The sequence below is a fragment of the Diabrotica virgifera genome, chromosome 3 (genome assembly GCF_917563875.1).
Source record: "Diabrotica virgifera virgifera chromosome 3, PGI_DIABVI_V3a".
Taxonomy (NCBI): Eukaryota; Metazoa; Arthropoda; class Insecta; order Coleoptera; family Chrysomelidae; genus Diabrotica; species Diabrotica virgifera.
The window spans coordinates 13,171,914-13,193,846 of record NC_065445.1 but is presented as its reverse complement, the minus strand read 5'-3'; the positions used below and the strand labels follow the sequence as shown (position 1 = coordinate 13,193,846).

General features: G+C 35.5%; 2 protein-coding genes across 4 annotated transcripts in view; one reads left to right on the top strand and one right to left on the bottom strand.

The window, feature by feature from the left end:
- The window catches only part of LOC114349409 (EH domain-containing protein 1-like), a 149,861-nt gene extending 146,725 nt beyond the window's left edge, over positions 1-3,136 (top strand). For both annotated transcript variants that reach the window (XM_028299780.2, XM_050647801.1), the window contains exon 5: positions 1,825-3,136. In XM_028299780.2, the coding sequence (XP_028155581.1) occupies positions 1,825-2,990 (1,166 nt within the window). In that variant the 3' untranslated portion in view covers positions 2,991-3,136. The remainder of the gene's footprint in view (positions 1-1,824) is intronic.
- LOC114349398 (netrin receptor UNC5C) overlaps positions 1-21,933 on the bottom strand; it is a 1,236,422-nt gene that overhangs the window by 393,748 nt on the left and 820,741 nt on the right. The window lies entirely within an intron of this gene.

Genomic DNA, 21,933 nt, shown 5'->3' with positions numbered 1-21,933 from the left:
AATAAAGCATTCAGCTAGAAACTCATTCTGTGAAGCTCTTAGAGCAGCTGAAGATAGAGACCAATGGAGGAACATTGCTAGGAATATTGGAAGAAATCACGATCCTCAGTAATGGGGAAACGGCAAGAGAGAGAGAGAGAGAGGCAACTTCACGTAGCCAATACAAAACGTAGGCCATGATTCTCAATAAACACCGTAGGTCGCATCAAGAGTCAGCTGTGGTCACCAATAAATGCCGTAGGTTGGAAACAACGTTTGTCGATCGCCGGCAACAACAATCCGATCGTTTTCGTTATCAGGCAAGTGCGATATTTCAACTTGTTGATAAGCAGCTCATCTTGTTCTCTTTTACTACTCGTTTTACTTATTTCGATAGGTTAAGGTGTAGGTGCAAAATCTTGGGCCAATGCTATTTAAATGCATTCATTTTGTTTTCGAATCCTAAAAAAACTAATAAGTATTTTTGAAAAATTTAAACGCAAAATGAAAGATTACATTATCACCGATGGCCGAAAGTCCCTTAGAATAAACAAAAAGTTTCTTTACAATGAAATATTGGAAATGAAAAACCACACTTAATTTTCTCTTTTTTTATACCACGGTAACTTATTAAAGTAAACATTATAGAAGTTTTCAGGGACTTTATACCATCGGAAATAATGTATTATTTCATTCGGCGTTTAAATTTTTCAAAAATACTTATTAGTTTTCTCAGGATTAGAGAAAAAATGAATGCATTAAATAGCGTTGGATGAAGATTTTGCGCCTACCCCCTTAAAACCTGTACCAGCCGTACGATGCAATGCTCGAAATGGATGAACCATCTGATACGGTCTTGGATTTATTGGTACCATTGGTCTTATCCATACACGTACTCAACGGCTATCTGGATATCAGAAAAATCTGGACTCGTCTGTGAACAATACTGATTGCCCAATTTAAATGCCTCCTTATCCCCCCAATTTAAATGTGCTCTAGCCCAATCTAATCTTTGATGCCGATATCGCAAGATCAATGCTACACATCTCAAAAGACACTTAGACGAAAAAGGAAATGTCTAACTGTCTTCGACTAGTTTGAATGGAACCTAGGATTCCATTGGTAACTTCATCGCGCGCTGTGACAGTGTTCGTGTAGTAAAAAAGGTTCCTTTTGCGCAGTAGGTATGACATATCGGTTATCTCGAGCCATGGTAATTCTAGGCTAACCTGTTAATATCGTTGTTAAACAACATATCCCATGTTCCTAAGCAAGTCTAGAAATAACACTTTCTTCTTTTTCTATTAATAGAATTATGTCCTGTTTTATTCTGTTACAGTCCCTGCTGCGATACGGAGCTCGAGCTCTGGTAACATCGTTATTTCTTTCTACGGGTCGCTTGGTGTTGAGCTTCTGTGTCTTCTCCCATTTCGCATACGTTCAAGGTCCATCCGACCTACATACGTGGTCTCTCCACATGCGTCGTCGTGCTCTTGTCTATCTCACTAGGTCCTGAACGTCTAGCTCAGCTCTCTCTCAATGTGCCTTTCTTTCGTATCCTATCTATGAGTGAAATAACACTTTGCGAAACAATAAAAATATCGGCAACTTAGACTTGTAGGGCACCATTTTGTATCAGCTCCACAGCTCTGTTGGTTCCATTGTTACTAACCCTAAACTGTCAGCCGTCAAATTATTTTTTTGTTGCCAACACTTTACTGTACAACTGGCGGCAAATTCAAATCTTGCGCAAATTTTGAGATACTCATTAAATTACCGTTAATATCAACAATAAAATAACATATATTATATAGCAGTAATCTAACAGAATTATTATTATTTCAGGCGAAAAACAAAGAATAGACAGAGGCTACGACTTTACCGGCGTCCTAGAATGGTTTGCAGAACGTGTCGACCGCATCATCCTCCTTTTTGACGCCCACAAACTCGACATTTCTGACGAATTCCGAAGGTCAATCGAAGCTCTGCGAGGCCACGATGACAAGATCAGGATAGTTCTCAATAAGGCAGACATGATAGATCACCAGCAGCTGATGCGTGTCTATGGCGCCCTCATGTGGTCGTTAGGAAAAGTTCTACAAACTCCTGAAGTGGTTAGAGTGTATATCGGGTCTTTTTGGGACGAGCCATTGAGGTATGATGGAAATAGGAAATTGTTTGAGGACGAAACGCAAGATCTTTTTACTGACTTGCAAAGTTTGCCGAAGAATTCAGCTCTTCGAAAATTGAACGACTTGATAAAAAGGGCACGTTTGGCAAAGGTTCATGCCTATATAATCTCCGAATTAAAGAAAGAAATGCCTCGATTTGGTAAAGAAACAAAAAAGAGGGAGCTCATTAAGAACTTATCGCAAATTTATGAAAAAATTCAGAAAGAACACCAAATATCTATTGGAGATTTTCCAGAAATATCTAAAATGCAGGAACAACTGACGAAACAAGACTTCGGCAAGTTCCATTCGTTAAAGCCTAAACTTTTAGATGTAGTTAATGATATGCTTTCCATAAATATATCTCATCTAATGTCCAGGATACCTTTCGACTCGTCTTCAACTAGTCAACCAGAAGTTACAGGTGGAGCCTTTGAAAACGTAGAAGACAAGGTCACACCATTTGGTTATAAGAGTGGGGAAGGCATTAATGCCGGCTTTGGAGAACCCGAATGGATCGTCAACAAAGAAAGACAATCCTACGACACAATATTTGAAGCATTGGGACCAGTAGATGGCAAATTATCAGGAGCCACTGTGAAAGAAGAACTGGTGAAATCAAAACTACCGAATGCGATACTTGGGAAGATCTGGAAGCTGTCAGATGTAGATCGAGACGGGTACCTGGATAAGGACGAATTTGCTTTAGCTATGCACCTGATAAACGTTAAATTGAATGGGAATGAGATACCTTTTGACTTACCAGATCATCTAGTACCTCCTAGGAAGAAAGAGTACGCGAGTAAATCGACCAGTCACTCTCACCAGTCACCGCCTTAAGAAACCCTCCTTCCGTGATGTCATCATGGAAATAAATACAACTTTTTGACCTCGCCAAAAAAGTTACTATAGATTTTTGTTTGTTTAAAAAATAAATGAACACAAAACAGTGTATTAGACAAAGCAATAAAGTCCACTAATGTGTTTTTGTTCTACTTTTTGTTGTGTTGTAGTCGTATCGTCAGTGACTCACTAAGACGCTTCCCGACTGCTCTCCTGACCTTTTTTTTTTGGAAAATTGCATAGCGAGACCTGCCACTAAGGTAGTGTTGGTTTCTAATACCCTAATAAAGTTGTGCCAGGACAAGATGCTCAATGAGATAGACATTTGACACTTCGTCTGGTCACTACTCCGAGATTGGTATCCAACTAAAAACCTCTGCTCTGTTACTCCAGACATCAGCATAGAAACGCCCGTTAAGGCATAACATGTCGTCTGATGCCCTGCTTTCGCATAAATCTTATTCCTTCTGTAACACATTAATCGGGAAAACGAACCACCAGTATCAAGTCTCTGCCTTGGAGAATATGCCATCTATTACGTCATCTCTCTCTCTCTCTCTCTCTCTCTCTCTCTCTCTCTCTCTCTCTCTCTCTCTCTCTCTCTCTCTCTCTCTAATGGCTTTCTATTTTAGCCTACGACAGTCCGAATCCCACCAAGGCGCTACTGGCTCATTTTGCCTCTCCTCCCGTTCGTTTGAAGTTCCTGATTTTGTGGACTATCACCACTAATCTCTCATCATTTTCTCTACCATTTCTCTCACGAAATCAAACATTCTACAGTTACACTCTCTTTCAAACTTCACTTTTTCATCTGCTCAATGCTCGATCTCTAACATCGTGTGTGTCACACTATTCGAAATGCCACTGTAAAGTCACTGATTGGACTATGCCCTCCTGAAACTGAAAATGTAGCTAAGGAAGCAGCCACGGCCAGTGAGCATTTGCGTCAGGTAACAACCCAGCTGCCTATGCCCACAGTTTCAGACAGTCCATCTCTGGTACCCCTAGAGATCATAACAGACCCACAGATCTAGCACAGGCTCTGATCATCCAAAAATACTCTGGGCTAGCTGTATTCTGAGTTGGAGTCTGAGTTGGTGTCTTAACAATCAATGCTTTAGTTAAATGTCAGAAAGCTTTGGTCTCCTGGTCTCCCTATTGATTGTTCATTTAGATCTGGATTAGAAGCTTTGTGGATCCTGGATCCTATGTTATTAGTGTAGGCGCGTGGACCGAAATTTCACCTTACTTACCGGTAACATTGTGGACCTAAGGTACGTCTCTGTAGAGAACTGTATATTCCACGTCTTGCTTGCGAGAGTGTTGACAATGTACCTCCATATTACACCTATCCATAGGTTCCATTTTCTCCCTATTTACCATTCCCATGTCCAAAGCAAAATACGAGAAGAATGGAGGACAAGCAAACTAATCCTCTCACTCGAAAAGAGTGATAAACAACCAGAAAACCACAAAGATATGAACTTGAATATATATTACACTGAAACATAACAACTAAAATTTGCAAGAAAGAATAAACCAGCTCATAAACTTGGCATGGCATATGAGCAACAAGGTGTCCGTACAGAAGGTCCTGTACATATGCAAAATTCGTCATAAAACAGATTACAGAGAAAACATGAGTCTGCGTTGATCGACTTGAAGAAGGCATTTGACAGAGTGAATTTAAATATCTAGTCCATCTCGTTTATAAGAAAGAGATCCCGCTGGATATTATAAAAACAATTAAAAACGTCTATCAAAACAATAAAATGGAAGTCAGAATATATGAAAAACTTACGGAACCTATAATTTTTAGTTGGCAATTAAGTACATTAATTAGTATATTAGTCCAGGGCGCATCTTTTTTGAGATGGACGTTGAGAGGTGACTCAAACTTTTTTGCAGAAATTGCTTGAAAATAAATCAGATAATAATATTTGAGTTATCCTCCCTCTCAAAAAGGTCCGGAACATTGTTTAAATAATCAAAATGTCAAAAAATGAAGGAAAAATTCGATTTTTGTCTTCGTTTTTTGATTATAACTTTAAGAGTATTCATTTTCGAGAAAAGTTATACTAACATAAAAGTTGTGTAATTAAATTTCCTATAGTATAGAATAGGTTAAAAATTTTAAAAATAGTCACCCTAGTTGCAAAATAGCAATAATTGCGAAAAAAAACCATACAAAAACAAGTATTCGCATTTTACGTTTTTCAACCATTTATGCTACACTTAGGACCTTCACATTTTACCCAGAAAAACTTTATGATACAGTAAAACAATACTATAAATTTAATTAGGATCGGTTCAATAGATTTTGCAAAATAAATTTTGCAATCCAGCTTTCGCAAAAAAAATTCATTTTTTCAAAATGTTACAGGACTGAAAATAAAGCAGATAGCAAGTTGAAATTTTTTTTGCTTATAGAAGTTTACTGTACCTTTCATTAGCGGTTTGCAAAATTAAAATCGATTAATTATCACGGCGTCAGGAAATTTTTTAAATAAACATTAGTTTTTGGTGCTACGCGCAGGACAGCGGTGTTCGATTCACACAAGTTGATTTCCACCAAAATTTTTTCCAATCTTTATCTAATATATTATTTTCTTACTCTATATTTTGTTGTATTTTAATATTTTAATTCCACAAAAATCAACTAATTTTATTATTGTTTGTGAGATATTGTTTAAACAATTGCATATTATGTTTAAAAATAATAAACTTTTATTCTCTTAGTTAAAATACATAAACAAAGAAAGTTTTTGCTAATTAAAGTGTTATTTTAAAGGATAGAGTATGTGTTTTTATTTTGCAATAAACAAATTTATTTATTTATATCGAAATGTAATAAAAAATAAAATAGGTCATTGGAATGTCCAATTAGAGCAAACTATCCGCTGTCCTGCGCGTAGCACCAATATTTAATGTTTATTTAAAAAAATTCCTGACGCCGTGGTTTTAATCGATTTAAATTTTGCAAAATTGAAAATGAAATAAACAGTACACTTCTATATGCAAAAAAAATTTCAACTTGCTATCAGTTTTATTTTCAGTCCTGTAACATTTTGAAAAAATGAATTTTTTTGCGAAAGCTGGATTGCAAAATTTATTTTGCAAAATCTATTAAACCGATCTTAACGAAATTTACAATATTATTTTACTGTATCATACAGTTTTTCTGGATGAAATATGAAGGTCCTAAGTGTAGCATAAATGGTTGAAAAACGTAAAATGCGAATACTTGTTTTTGTATGGTTTTTTCGCAATTATTGCTATTTTGCAATAAGGGTGACTATTTTTTAAATTTTTAACTAACTCTATATTGTAGGAAATTTAATTACGCAACTTTTATGTCAGTACAACTTTTCTCGGAAAGGAATACTTTTAAAGTTATAATCAAAAAACGAAGAAAAAAATCGAATTTTTCCTTCATTTTTTGACATTTTGATTATTTAAACAATGTTCCGGACCTTTTTGAGAGGGAGGATAACTCAAATTTTATTATTTGATTTATTTTCAAGCAATTTCTGCAAAAAAAATTGAGTCACCTCTCAACGTCCAAATGTACTAATATTTTTACAGATGCGCCCTGGTCTATATTTCATTATGGGTTTCTACAATGTTGTCTAGTTACTGGTACTGGTTTTCATTCGCTCTTAACTTTTCTGTCATATTGACATAAGGTATGCTATCGTGGCACAGCGGATCAAATAGAGACCACGACTATTACCCATAAATAACAAAAGAATCAACATGTTGAGTAAAATGTAAAAAATATCGACGGAACACGCAACACAGCAACACTTTTGACATGTTTGGAGACACTTAAGACGATAGCCGATACTTCAATCACAAATATTTACTTGGGGTAAATTGAATCTGTGCACAAACCACGACGGGGAACTAGACTATCGACACGATCATCAGTGTCGTAGTGCGCTGGATCACTTCATATCTGACTCCTTCAAAACTAATTTTCTTACAATATTAGGATAGTTAAATATATTATAAAATTTTGTTGTCCATAGCATAGCATTATCTTCACGTAGAGGTTCTATCTGAGGTGTTATGTATTCTATGCTTTGTTGTGAGTAATGGAAAGCTAAATATGCACTGAAAAAATTGCATATAAGGAAGATGGAAACATCAGAAATATGGGCCATAGAAATGCCAGGGATTCAACGACTTACAAATGCCCAAGTGCTGAGACTTGTACGAAAGTATGGCGAAGTCATAAGAAGGATAAGTATGGCGAAGCCATAAGGCTTTCCTGAATAAGAAACCTTCGAGAGTAACAAAATTGCAGCTCAGTAGGTCCGTTTACCTTTTCTATTAATTTATGATGTCATATTTTCCGATTCGATTTCAATTTCGAATATCGTCATCAATTTAAAAATTAAAAGCTTAATTTCGAAAATCCAAGAGGTCAAATATAGTCAGTTACCTTATACTTTATCATTATCATCAATCAGCTCTCAGCTGTACACTGTTGAACCTAAGTATCCTGTACAGATTTCCCTCTTCATAGAAGGAGCTTCTAAAACATTTTCGGTCGCATTCAGTAAGACATCAAATACTTCAGGAAACTGCATTCGGGACCTTCATCAACAATGGACGGCAGTGTGTCGTTGCGCACCACAGTCACACTCAGGAGTAAGGGCTTTTCCCCATCTATGTAAGCTGTCAACATATCTACCACTGCTTGTTCTTATTCTGTTCAGCGTTGTCCATGTACTTCGGGGCAGTTCACAGCCTGGTGATTTCCGATCAATACAGGCTATTTGGTGTACTTCCTGTGGTGAGTCTCTCTCCTATTGTCTGTTCCAGGGGTTGGTGAGGCTTAGATGTACCTGATGTAAGGAGATGACCTTTAACAGTGGAAGATATCTTGTTTCGATATCAAACTTGTCATGGTGGATGGATAGTTGGTGGTTAGCCTGGTTTTTTCTATATTCTCTGAAAAGAGAATTACTTCTTCGTAGTTTCAGCGGTGGGATATGACTCAAAATGGGAAGCCAATAGATCGCTTTTGGTCTATTTGTACTTGAGACTATTCGCATTATCTGGTTTAATTGGTTGTCAACAATTTTCTCATGTTTACTATTAAGCCATACCGGGGAAGTATATTCAGCTGCCGAGTATACAAGTCCGAGGGCGGATAATCTAAGTACGAAGGTTGAGGAACCCCATGTGGTGCCACTAGCTTTTGGATTATATTATTTCGCGAATTTAGTTTTGCTGCCGTTCTTTGTAGGTGATCTTTAAAACCGAAAGCTCTGTCAAGAGTTACTCTAAGATATTTTGGTGTTGAATTATGAGTCAGTAGTCTGTTTCCAAAGTGAACGGAGAGTTTTTGTTGGCTTGACATTATTTAGATGGAAACAGCACAGTTCGGTTTTCGTTGCATTAGACCATAGCCTCCATTTTCTCCCATAATGGCAATGTCATCCGTGTGAAGCATAGTGAATGGGGAAAATAATATTGAGATTTCATGGATGATCAGAATCAAAACTATTAGAAAATTAATGGGGATGAATTAATAAAAAAATGCACGCCTCTGTTGCAAAACCGTCGTCCTCTCTTTTTACCTTAAGTAAATAATGTCAGATATGTCGAACAAACACGACACTTCGTGACTGAATCCTTCACGTTTTGCTCCAGAAATAATTTTGTTGATTCGATGCTTTTTCCTGTACCCCTCCCCATGGCGGCGCTTTTCTAGTTCACCTGTCTTTCGGCAGGTGTTCCATCAACTGTCAAAAGTCATTTATTTTATAAATGGGTTCCAGATCCCTTTCGCAATATTAAAAAGTTTAGACCAAAGTAAGATTTAGACCAGAAGGTGGGTATTGAAGTTTGGAGAAATATGTCGGACTTTCTTAAAAAGGTTCAAATGTTAACTAAAGAACTTTTGTCTAGAGAAACTTAAAACTTAGATATAATCCTGTCATAAACTATAATAGATTTTGCGTATTTTGAAACTTTCCAAAATCAAATTTGTTTTGTAAATAATTTTTTGAAAAATTTTAAGATATTATTATATTTATTGGTAAATTGAGTGAGACCATACGACTTTTCAAACATTATATGCCTAAAAACACATTATTTTTAAGACTGTCTTATCTACATTATCTATTCTATTATCTATAGAAATCCGAAGGGACGCATAGAACATAAACGGAAATAAATTTTACCCACCACCTTAAATCCATACAGCGCGACATGAATGGGTTATATTTGTGCCGCCACTTGTTGTGGCTGGGTCTGAGATCAACTCCAACAAGTGTGGCTCTGGTCCTCCTACCTTAAGGTGGGGAGGAAAGGAAAGCCAGTAGGGCTTCAGAAAGTAAAATGCTGGAAGTTAAAAAATAAGAATTTGTAAAAAAAATGGGCGATTGTTATGGCCAATGTCCTTAAAGGATGAGGCACATGAAGAAGAAGAAGAAATGACTATGGTAAGAAGCCAACAGCACAGTTGTGGTATGAGTGAGAGAGAAAGTGCTAGCAAAAACATGTCGCAAAGGGACATACTCGGGAGAGACTATTGCTGGTGGAATTATGAAGTGCAGCAGAATGGTAGAAAGAAGAAAGAGGCTAGAACGAGATAAGGGGGCCTAAAAGATAGCAAAGCTATACCTGTTGATGGGGAAGGATCGTCTACAGAGCTGTATGTAGAGGTGAACACTAAAGGGGATGAAAACGTTATACAGCAACGCTAAAGTAGGGGGAAGTCATCAACGGACTTGAATTAAGAAGTTTTAAATATATACATAGGAAAGCTATTACAGAGTAATAAACAAATATAGATAAAATAGAGATGCATACAGTAGAGTGAGAGCAGAAAAGATTCCAATGAAACTCAATGGATAATTCTATAAAATAGACTAAAAGATCAGCTATGATGTTTGAACTGAATTGTGGGTAATTAAAAGACCAAACAACAACGAATGCATGTGCCAGAAACCAGAATGCTTAGATGAATGACTGGAGCAAGAAAAGAGGATAAAACTAAGACAGTATATGCTAAGGGAAGTCTAATGATGACATCAATATAATTGATGCATTGATTATAAGAGAGCATATAAGATCGCTAGGATCCTTCATCATGGTAATCACACAATACAAACAATTACAGAGGTATTGGTGTGACCCAAGATAGAAACTTATGGAAAAACGTGTAGTTAAGAAACTAACCCTCCATAGGGATAAACAAATGCAAAGATGACAAGACTGGGTATATTGAAAACAGCAGATCATAAGAATGGGTATAGTCAAGAGCATGGACTAAATATAAACCTAAAGAAGACAAAGCTTATAATCATTAGCAAGAAAAAGTTAATAGAAGGTCAACTATACATCAACCAAACCCCTGTACTACAATTGTCTCGGACCATAATAAATGAAGAACGGACTAACAACCGCAAGATAAGAGCTCGCATAGGAAAAGCTAGATCCACCTTCAACCGGATGGAGGCCTTCTTGGAGCCACAACATCTCTCTTGGCATAAAAGTAAGAATGCTGTCTTCTTTGTCCTTTTTTATGGCGTTGAATCGTGGACCTTGAACGAAGATAAGTGCAGAAAATTGGAAGCATTTAAGAGGGGGCTATATCGGAGAATAGTTAAAATCCCGTGGACTAGCAGAATCACAAATGAGGAGGTCCTCAGAACAATGAAGAAGAACCGAGAGGTACTGACCACCATCAAATCTCGAAAGTTACAATACTTTGGACACTTTATGCGAAATGAATCCAGATATGAACTGCACTAGCCATCCTGCAAGGAAAATTATATTTGAAAAGCTAGGTTTATGAAGAAGAAGAACATCCTGGTGAAAGAACCTTAGAACCTGGTTGAACACAACATCTGTGAAGCTTTTCGCGCTGCTGAAGATAAGATACAGGTTTCCATGATGATCACCAGCATTCGTCACAAATAGGCACATTAAGAATGATGATATTCAGAGACAATCCAATCAAATTAACACAGGCAAAATACCATAATGAACCACACAGTTTCTTCAACACACGTTAGTGGCCTTTACCAGAAATAAAGAAAAATGAAAAACAATTTTCATGTTTTAAATGACACATATTCTGTCTGTCAGAAGTCCGTTACAAACTGGCCTAAATCCTAAACACCAACTTTGGTGTTAGATAGTTGGGTAAAGGATTAGAGTAACTTTTTTTAACGCGTCAATGCATCATTTTTAAGGTTAGGTTATTATTAATGGCATCTTTCGAATGATTTATAGCTCTAGCGTTATTAGGATCTACAGGGCGAGCTGAAAATAGGTCGGAGTTAACGAAACATGAGATTATTGTGTAGTTTTTGAAAGGATATTAAAGTGGTTAAGAATTATTAGATTTTGGATTTTTTCGGAGGAATTTTTGTGGGATTAGTCATGTTAGAGGTGATTTATAATATGTGGGATTAATATTATATGACGAGAAGAGTGAAATAAAAAGCCAAAAAGCCTAAGTCATCGTTTTACGATATATAAATCTTTCAAACACAATTTACTCATGTCATCGTCCAAATTTTGATTTTTAATCTTTCTGAAATCCCTAAATTGATGGATTCTACTTGAATGTCACAAATACGGAATGCGATTTAATCTATTAGAAATTTCTAATTAAAATTTATTTCACGTGTAATTTAGGAAATATCATAAGATTATTGAGTTATGATTTGTTAACCGCACTGTGTAAATATCTCTGTTAGTCCTATGTAAAAAAAATTTCCAGCTGGCCCAAAAACTAAACTTTCGGCATGATTTATTAAACCGAAAGTTCCACTCTACACCTACACAAATCGTACTCTTCTTCTTCAGATCAAATCTACTAATAAAGGATGTTAGCGATCACATTTTCCATTAACTCTCTGTTTCTTGAAATGTGTAACAAAGATTGTACGTCGTTAATCCCTGTCCATTGCCATATGTTTCGGAACAAGGACATTCTTTTGCGTCCTATTCCTCTCTTGCCTTCAATTTTACCCTCGATTATAAGTTGAAGGAACTGGTATTTTTCGTTTCGCATGATGTGATCCAGATATGCCGTTTTCCTTTTTTTTTTTTGATAGTTTCGAAAAGTTAGCGTTCTTGGTTGATTCTTATGAGGACATCTACATTTGTGACTTTCGTCGTCCATGGTATCTTTAGGACACAGCGATAAAGCCACATTTTGAAGGCTTCTAATCTGTTTATACGCCTCGTTTTGAGTGTCCAGTCTTTTACGCCATATAGCAGCACCGACCATACGTAGCACTTAGTAAACCTTAGGCTCAATTGAAGATCTAACACTGTACAGGTCAATACCTTTCTGAATTTTACGAAAGCTTGTCGAGCTTGCTCAATGCGACATTTCACTTCCCTGTCCGATGTCCAGTCTTCAAAAAGCCACGTTCCCAGGTATTCCGGTAGGTGTGAGTTGACGGAATTAATTAAAAATGATAAAAATAAGTTAACGACGAACAGTAAAACATTTATTTATTTTGTTAACAAAAAGGTGTTGCTTAGTTAGATCTCGGAAAAGGGTCGATCGTTAGCGAGTAGTGCTTTGTTTGCACGCTGTGAATAGACTGTTAAGAAAAGCCACAATCTATTATATCGACGTTATGCCTTTCTACAATATGGCCCGGAGGCATATTTACAGATGCTTGCGTGTGTAGACACCAGGGTGTTGAAATCAGTTAGGGTTTGGAGAAACGGTACATTTACAGATGCTAGCGCGTGATGACACCACGGTGTTGAAACCAGTTAGGGTTTGGAGAAACAGTACGTTTACAGACGCTAGAGTGTGTTGACACTAGGGTGTTGAAATCAGTTAGGGTTTGGAGAAACGGTACATTTACAGATGCTAGCGCGTGATGACACCACGGTGTTGAAACCAGTTAGGGTTTGGAGAAACAGTACGTTTACAGACGCTAGAGTGTGTTGACACTAGGGTGTTGAAATCAGTTAGGGTTTGGAAAAACAGTACATTTACAAATACTAACAGATTTTTACACCAGAGTGTTGAAACCAGCTAGCTTTTTTAGTGGTTATACATGCATAGATGCTAACGGCTATTGACTTTGATTTTATATACCTACTGTTGTGGAAAAATATTTAAGTCATTTAGGTATTAATAAATAATTAAACGTTGTTGGAATATAAACAATAATATATTAACACAAAAAACAACATAAAAAATAATGTTGTTCTGAAGCTATGTGCTTGTGACATTTTTATAATTAACTATTTAGATGGGAAATAAGCCACAATTAAATTTAAAAAAAATAATTTTATTAACGTTTCGACGCCCAAATCGGGTGTCGTTGTCAAAATACAAAATACGTACTACTAAATTAAACAAAAATGTTGTTGTTTAGTAAAAAATACTTTAAAATGTATAATATATGTATGAATTGCCAATATAAATGAGTCAGATTAAAAAAAATTATTATTAGAATTTTTTACTAAGCAACAACATTTTTGTTTAATATACAGGGTGTTTGGTAAAGAATGGGCCATAGCTTAACCTCAAGTTCCTGAGGTTAAAATAGGCCGATTTAAGCTAACTTACCTTAGTACAAAGTTTATAATAACCGAGATACAGGGTGTCAAAGTTAAACTTTTTTTTATTTATTATTGAATATTTCCTGACAGATATGAGATAACAACATGAAATTTGGTTCGTGGGGTTTTCTTGGGTCGAGAAAACTAAATTCCCTACCAAAAATTATGTATTGCCCAGAGGGCGCCACATACGCCTTTCAGCACTTATTTATTACGTTAAATTTTTTTATCCCTCACTCTGTATAATTTTGACATTAAAATTATTATTCTCCTATTAGTTTTACTTAAAAAAGCTATACTTCTTTCATCTCTCTAAACTCAACCGTTTTCGAGATAAACGCATTTTAAATCTGCGATACACCATCATTTTTAGCATAATATCATTGTAGTTACACCCGAAAAATAACTTAAAACCATAATAATTGTGCCAGTTCTCAAATTCATGGCATTGCATCGTAAGTTCCATTTGAAGAAATTTGCGATACATTTTTGGATAATTTTATGGTTTTAAGTTATTTTTCTGGTGTAACTACAATGATATTATGCAGATTTGCAATTATGTTGCACCGCAGATTTAAAATGCGTTTATCTCGTAAACGGTTGAGTTTAGGGAGATGAAAGAGGTATACCTTTTTTAAGTAAAACTAATAGGGGAATACAAATTTTAATGTCAAAATTATACTGAGTGACGGATAAAAAAAATGGAACGTATTAAATGAGTGCTGAAAGGCGTATGTGGCGCCCTCTGGGAAACACATAACGTTTGGTAGGGAATTTAGTTTTCTCGTTCCGAAAAACCCCCACATACCAAATTTCGTGTTGATATCTCATACCTGTCAGGAAATATTCAATAATAAATAAAAAAAAAAAGTTTAATTTTGACACCCTGTATCTCGGTTATTATAAACTTTGTACTAAGGTAAGTTAGCTTAAATCGGCCTATTTTAACCTCAGGAACCTGAAGTTAAGCTATGGCCCATTCTTTACCAAACACCCTGTAGTAGTATTTTTTATTTTGACAACGACACCCGATTTGCGCATCGAAACGTTAATAAAATTATTTTTTCAATTTAATTGTGGCTTATTTCCCATCTAAATAGTTAATTATAAAAATTCCACAAGCAAATAGCTTCAGAGCAACATTATTTTTTATGTTGTTCTTTTGTGTTAATATATTATTGTTTATATCCCAACAACGTTTAATTATTTATTAATACCTAAATCACTTTAATATTTTTCCACAACAGTAGGTATATAAAATCAAAGTCAATAGCCGTTAGCATTTATGCATGTATATTAATTACTAAAAAGCTAGCTGGATTCAACACTCTGGTGTAAAAATCTGCTAGTATTTGTAACTGTACTGTTTTTCCAAACCCTAACTGATTTCAACACCCTAGTGTCAACACACGCTAGCGTCTGTAAACGTATTGTTTTTCCAAACCCTAACTGATTTCAACACCGTGGTGTCAACACGCGCTAGCATGTGTAAATGTACTGTTTTTCCAAACCCTAACTGATTTCAACACCCTGGTGTCTACACACGCAAGCATATGTAAATATGCGGCCCGGAGAGGGCAATACATTATGTTGATCTGACGTATAAAAACAGACACACTTCTGCAGTTTTAAAAACGAATGCATGTCTCAAAGTGAGTTGTTGACATAATGGTCTGATATGGTAATTAATTTATGGGGACTTCAGTTTGTTAAACTGACACTTCAAAAACATATGGTCATGGGATGCATTTCGTTTCGTAAAACCATGTCTTTCTTAGCGTCTGGTTTGTATATTAACGGTGACTTTATATGACCCATATTATTTCGTTTTGAGACAAAATATTAAAATTAAAATTAGCAAAAATAGTATAGCGTATCGCTATACCAGGTATTTAAATTTTCTCAATTTTCAATGTTTACAAACGCTTATATTTTTAATAAACCAGTGTTTTGTTTTTAACAGTGACCCACTATAAAACCACATAATATGGGTCCACTGTTAAAAATAAAACACTGATTTATTAAATAAGCGTTTGTAAGCAATTTGTGTAATGGAATTTAAATGGAAAAATCTTAGAAATATCTATGAAGTTGTCATCCATAACTTACGACTTTTCTTTAGCCCAGATTATTTCTTCTTGACCTGCTTTCATACAAAATCCCCAAAAACCAGCACAAGACAGTTAATCATGTCCCTCAGACACTGGATCAAAAAATTCCGCCCATATATCATCCGCAACACATCTCAATGACGCTTTGGCCTTTTAACCTACAAGACGACATTTCAGGAGATAAAAATTCCACGTGAAAACTTCATCCCGGCGATTTCCACGATTTTCCGGCCATATCTGCAATTGACTGCCTCCAATGGCCTCGAAATTCTCTCAGAATCGGAATTTATGTTCATAGCGAGTGTCCAAAATGCCGGCCAATGCCGGAACTTTGTTCCAAAAGATTTTTCCGAGTTTTTCCGGAAAATAAGGAAGTTTTCATGTACGGGGTTAATGGGCCGTGGGGTAGGTATTTTTCACGGTGGATTGGACGGGATGCTTCACTGTTCTCATCTATAAGGGAAAATTTATGGGGATGATGAATTTAGGACAATATGTGTCGGTTCAAATTAAGGGCGAAGGTAGATTTAAGGCAAGCGCGAAAAAAATGTACAAGGGTGAGAGTTGAGTTGAGTTGATTTTTATCAATATTGAGTCGGGCTGACATGATTTTAAGGAAATGGTTAAAAGTGACAGTAAAATTATTTCCACTTTATTTCGGATAGATTTTTGTTTCATTTAATATACTATGAAGGGAGTTTTATAGGATTTTATTGGATTATGCCTGATCTAAACGATAAAACAAAAAATGAATACATATTGAAAGGAGTAGGTTAAGGAGACACCCTCAATCTATTTATGTTCAATCTCTTGATGAATAAAGCAGGAGGATGAATAATTGCGCAAAAAAATGGGATAAAGAATGAACAGTAAATAACTTGGGCTTAAAGATATTTTCGATCGTTTTAATTATTCCTAGAAGTATCCCTCTTGCGTCCAATAACTGGATAACGTCCATTAATTTGACCCTGGCAAATGCGTTATTAAGGTTCCAGAAACATACATATGCCGGTCTGTTGTATTCTAATGATCTCTCTTACACTTGCCTTATTATAAATAACCAAATTAATTCCGAACATATTACAAAGTTCAGCAGTGGTACAAAGATGAGGAAAATGCAACGAGGATGGAACGGAAACAAAAATGGGCGGATTCCTGCTACGACACTCGAGCCCACAGCTCCAGAATCCTTGTTAAAACTTATTTCTTGTAAAAGGGATGTCAAAAGGGTTTCATCATATGATTACGCTGAAGAGGCAGAAATGGCGACTACTTTTGAGTAAATGTTTGATGAAATCGAAGACGAAGAGACTTGCTATGCCCCGGTCCGTCAGGAACAGCAAAGCGAAGGAGACTGTGCTAATAAAAAAATGCACCCCTTACTCTACCTTCAGGTGGTCTGGAAATGTTGAAATATACTTTGAAAACATAAATTGTAGGAACTTTTCTCTAGTTTACTTTTGTATAAGTATAAATCTTTTCCTCGCGACATGCGTCGGAAAGGAGACATAGTAAAGAAACTGTTATTAGACGCAATTTTTCTACAAATGGCATACAATATTTCTAATTTTCAAAACTCCCGGAAAACTTTCCAACTTTTTGAACCACATTATCGCTATTTTGCGATCCCGTTGCCCAAAAAACCGGGACCAAAAGTTTGTGAAGACTATAGGACCATAAGCCTAATGAGCCATCTGCTCAAGCTGTTTTTAAAAGTCATCCACAACAGAATTTAATACCGAAAATATGAAGAACAAATTGCGCTCAATCAGTTTGGATTTCTAAACGCCGTAGGTACGAGGGAGGCTGTATTTAGCGTGCAGGTGTTGTTTCAGAAATGTAGAGATGTCAGCTGTGATGTTTTTGCATGCATGATTGACTAAAAGAAGGCTTTCGTTAGAGTCAGGCATGAACAAATGATGGAAGTGCTGAAGAGGACAGTGATTGACGGAAGAGACCTGAAAATAATAGCTAACCTGTATTGGAATCAATCAGCAGTACTTCGAATAGACGGAGAATATTATACAGATCAGGTCAAAATCTTAAGGGGTGTGAGATACGGATTACGGATGCATAATTTGACCGCTGATATTCAATCTGTACTCAGAGCACATCTTTGAAGAGGCTCTAAAAGATATTGATGAAGGCATCTCAATAAATGGAGTCAAGCCCAGTGACATGCAGTATGCAGATGATACAATAGTGTTCTACAATACCATAGAAGGGCTGCAAAACTTAATGAACAAAATAACGGAAACAAGTAGAACATAATAATATGGACTAGATATAAACACCACCAAAACCAAGCTAATGGTCATCAGCAAGCAAAACATTACTGGAGCAAATCTATATGTGAACCAAATGAGAATTTAACGTCTCTCACAATACAATTACTTGGGAACTATAATAAATTAGTCGTGGGACAAGAGTCAAGAGATTAGATGTCGCATCGGGAATGCAAAAAGCGCTTTCTTGACTATGAGCTCTGTATTCAAGAGCCATAACGTCACCCTAAAAACAAAAATAAGACTCCTTAAATGTTAGTGTACTGAGTGCTTCTATGAAGAGTAGAAACGAGGACATTGAAGGCAGAAACTCTATCGAAACTTCAGGCTTTTGAGCTATGGTTGTACAGAAGGAATCTGAAGATACCATGGACAGACAAAGTCACCAATGAAGATGTACTGCGGATAATGAACACAATCGCAGATTTAGTCAACATCGTGAAGGGCCGTGAGCTGCAGTACTTGGGACATATTATGAGGAATTAAGGAAGATACGAGCTACTCCAGTGAATTTTACAAGGTAAAATTGAAGGAAAAAGGGCTCCAGGACGAAGAAGAATATCCTGGCTTGCTAAACTGAGAGCATGGTATAGAAAGACCTCAACACAACCATTCCGTATGACAAACAACAAAGTCATCACAGCTAGAATGATCGCCAACGTTTGGAACGGACACGGACAGGCATCCTAAAACGCCGTCTACACTCTCACCGAAGTCGATCGAGGTTCAACAAGTACGAGAGTGTAGACGGCCACCTTGTGCAACTTTGCCTCGCTTCGTTCTACTCCGTTCTCTGTCGGTTTCGCGCGTCCGAGTCAAAGGGATCTTTGTCGGTATCGCACCGCTTGAATGTGTTCCTCGCGAAGTAGAGCGAGTGTGTAGTGAGGTACTTCGGACTTCGGTCAACTCTGGCGAAGTAACTTCGCCGAGAGTGTGGTGCGCGCATAAGAAGAAGATCCCTATTTTAATTAATATCGCTACACACTAATTATAATTAACGACCTCCATGACATGTTTATTGCATGTCTCGAGATATTATACAGTTCTACCTGTTGAACACCTCGTCTATACAAAGCCTAATCGAAATTTAAACACATTTTTATACCTTAATAATTTTATGTGGAATGGGGGAGTATAAAAATAATTTTATTATACCTTGTATACGCTGATAGACAGGGAGTATGGAAGTATGTTCGCTTCGAGGAGTTTATTGCGTTTTTATAGAGACAACCGAGTCTTTTATTGATTCCTCTTTATAGCGACAAATGTATAAAAAATAGTTTTTTATTGTTTTTAAGATGGTATAATGTAGTCATAAAAAATTGGGGATAGGAATGAAGTAACGCCGTGGAAAATGTTAATTTTAAATTTATTAAGACTTTGAATGTATTCGAAACGTCTACAAGAGGTCATAAAAGTATGGTTGAATGTTTTATTGATGGTAACTTCACTTTTAATATATCATAAGCTAAAGATACAGAGATAAGACTAAAATAAAGAGAAGACTGCAACAGAATGAGGCTACTAAAAGTTTACAAAAATATGGAACAAAAAATAATAAGCAAATTGGCAAATCTTCAGACATAACTATGTATTACTTTATTCGGAGTCTTCATCAACGACAAAATATAGCTGTCTATATTACGCTAAACTAAAATTATAAATAAACTATGTTTTAAAAAGGTTCTGAAACACTTTAGGCATCAAACGTCAAAAAACCTTCTCAAACCATAATAATGAAAAGACCTTCTTCAATCTAATAAAAATTATACTGAAATGATAGCATCTCCTGAGGTAAAAGTAAGGACTATTATCATCATTACAAGAAAAATTAGGATAGGGTTTTGGACAACTAGGTTTTACAGACAAGAGAGTACAAATTGTTTGCATTTAAGAGACTAGGTGGAAAGAGCAAATGGCGAAAGAACTGGGTGAAGGATATAAATGGTGGTATCTAAATGGTGGTGGTGGATATAAATGGTAAAAGTAGCACTAGGAATGGAATTGATAGTGAAATAAAAGATAACTTAATAGAAGTTGTAAGAACGAGAATAATTTCAGTGAAGAATTTGATCAAGAAGTATTGTAGTTGTGTGTGTATTGGTCCTGAAACAGAGCTGGGTAAGAATGAAAGAAATCTTCTTATAGTGGAGCAAAGCTCAAGAGATCCGCTATAGTAATAGATAGCAATTAAAGTTAATAACAAAAATTTTAGCCACTTTTGATCTTCACATTACAAAATTAGTTAGAATGTTACAGGGTGTTCAATAACACAGTGGCAGACCAAACTTATGTTTTTTTTTTAAATGGAACACCCTATATTTTATTTTGTATTCGAAATCCTGTTAACTTCTCCATCACAAAAATATAAAGGTCTGTTATGTTATACAGGGTATTTACAAAGTTATAACCAATTTTCTATGAAAATCGTAACAAGTTCAACTCCCTGTGTAAATAAAAATAAGCACAACAGCAATAGTTTATTCATGCCATATTTTTTTATTTATTGTCAAAATTTTCAAGAAATATTGACATTGCGATTTTCGTTATACCTATCAAATGCAGGGTGAGTCAAAATGCAAGTACATTATTTTCTCAGTAATGTTAAATGGAACACTATTCATTTTATATCATTATTGAAAAGTAACATTACCGTACTTTAATTTTTATATAACATTCCCTATGTCCAAATTTATTAGTTTTCGAGATATTTTCATTTTTCAGAGCAAATTATTTTAGGTGTCTAGATTTATCTAAATTTTAAGTAAGCCATGACTCACTTGACAATTGACGATAACGGATTATTAATCCGGTAATCAATGTAACAATGTAGCAAATAAAGAAATAAAAATAATTGATTAGTAATACATTTTACAAAAAAAAACACAACCACAACATGCAACATTTTTGAAACAATTATTAAAAATATCACAAGGAAAAATTCCTGTACTGGCTGTGTATACCATAAATCACACAAAATAAAAACCTTATTTTGTAAAAGGTATATGTATTTAAAATCCCTAAGAAGGGCGTCCTAAGAAGAAATCCCTAAGAAGAATCACAAAACGTTTTCGGAATCAATATTCCATCATCAGTGTTATCACAGGTTTACATGCTTTAAGCCACCAAAATGTACGGGCAGAAACCCTTAAATTGATTTTAAACAATTGGGGTTACATTATGTTATCTTAGTTTGAAGGATGTTAAAAATATTTCCGGATTAACCCCTGGCATCACATGACATCAACCATATTGGGTTGATGTCATGATATTGATTGTAGCTATTCGCATGAGGTGTGAAGTTTGAAGAGGGAGTAATATCCTATTGGTACCGATTCATATACAGAGTTTTTAATTGCATCAAAGGGTTATGTCGAATAGTTCAAAAACATAAGGAAAAAAAAATATCCTGTTGGTGACACAACCCCCTCCAGGCCGAAACCAAATTTTTTGGGTAATATGGACATCTATAATAATAACCTATATGTTTCCTGCAGCCGATTTTGATGATATACATAGTTATAAACAAACAAAGATAAAAAAACGGTAAATTTTCGCTTTTTTCGTCTATTACCAAAAAGTTAAGCTTTTTAAACAAATTTGAGAGTAAGAAACTCATAAATCGTATAAAAAAACTTCAATATGGCGTCCGCTGAATATGTCTATCCTTATTGGTTGCTTAGAAAAACTGCAAAATAAATCATAAATTTTGAGTTTTTTAAATATTCATTACTTATGTAAAAATTAACTTGGAACCTTCTTATTACACGGAATACTGAGACTTTTGGTGCTTAAATTATACCATAAATTTCAAAGCAATTGGTAAAATAGTTTAAAAGTTATTTAATTTGTTTATCCCAAATTAATTTTTTTTTGTAACACTATAAGTCAGAAAATGATGATGTTACTTTGGATAGTTTATGAAAGAAGAAAATTTACACTATTAATTTAATTTAAAAAAAATAACAAAAATTATTCTAA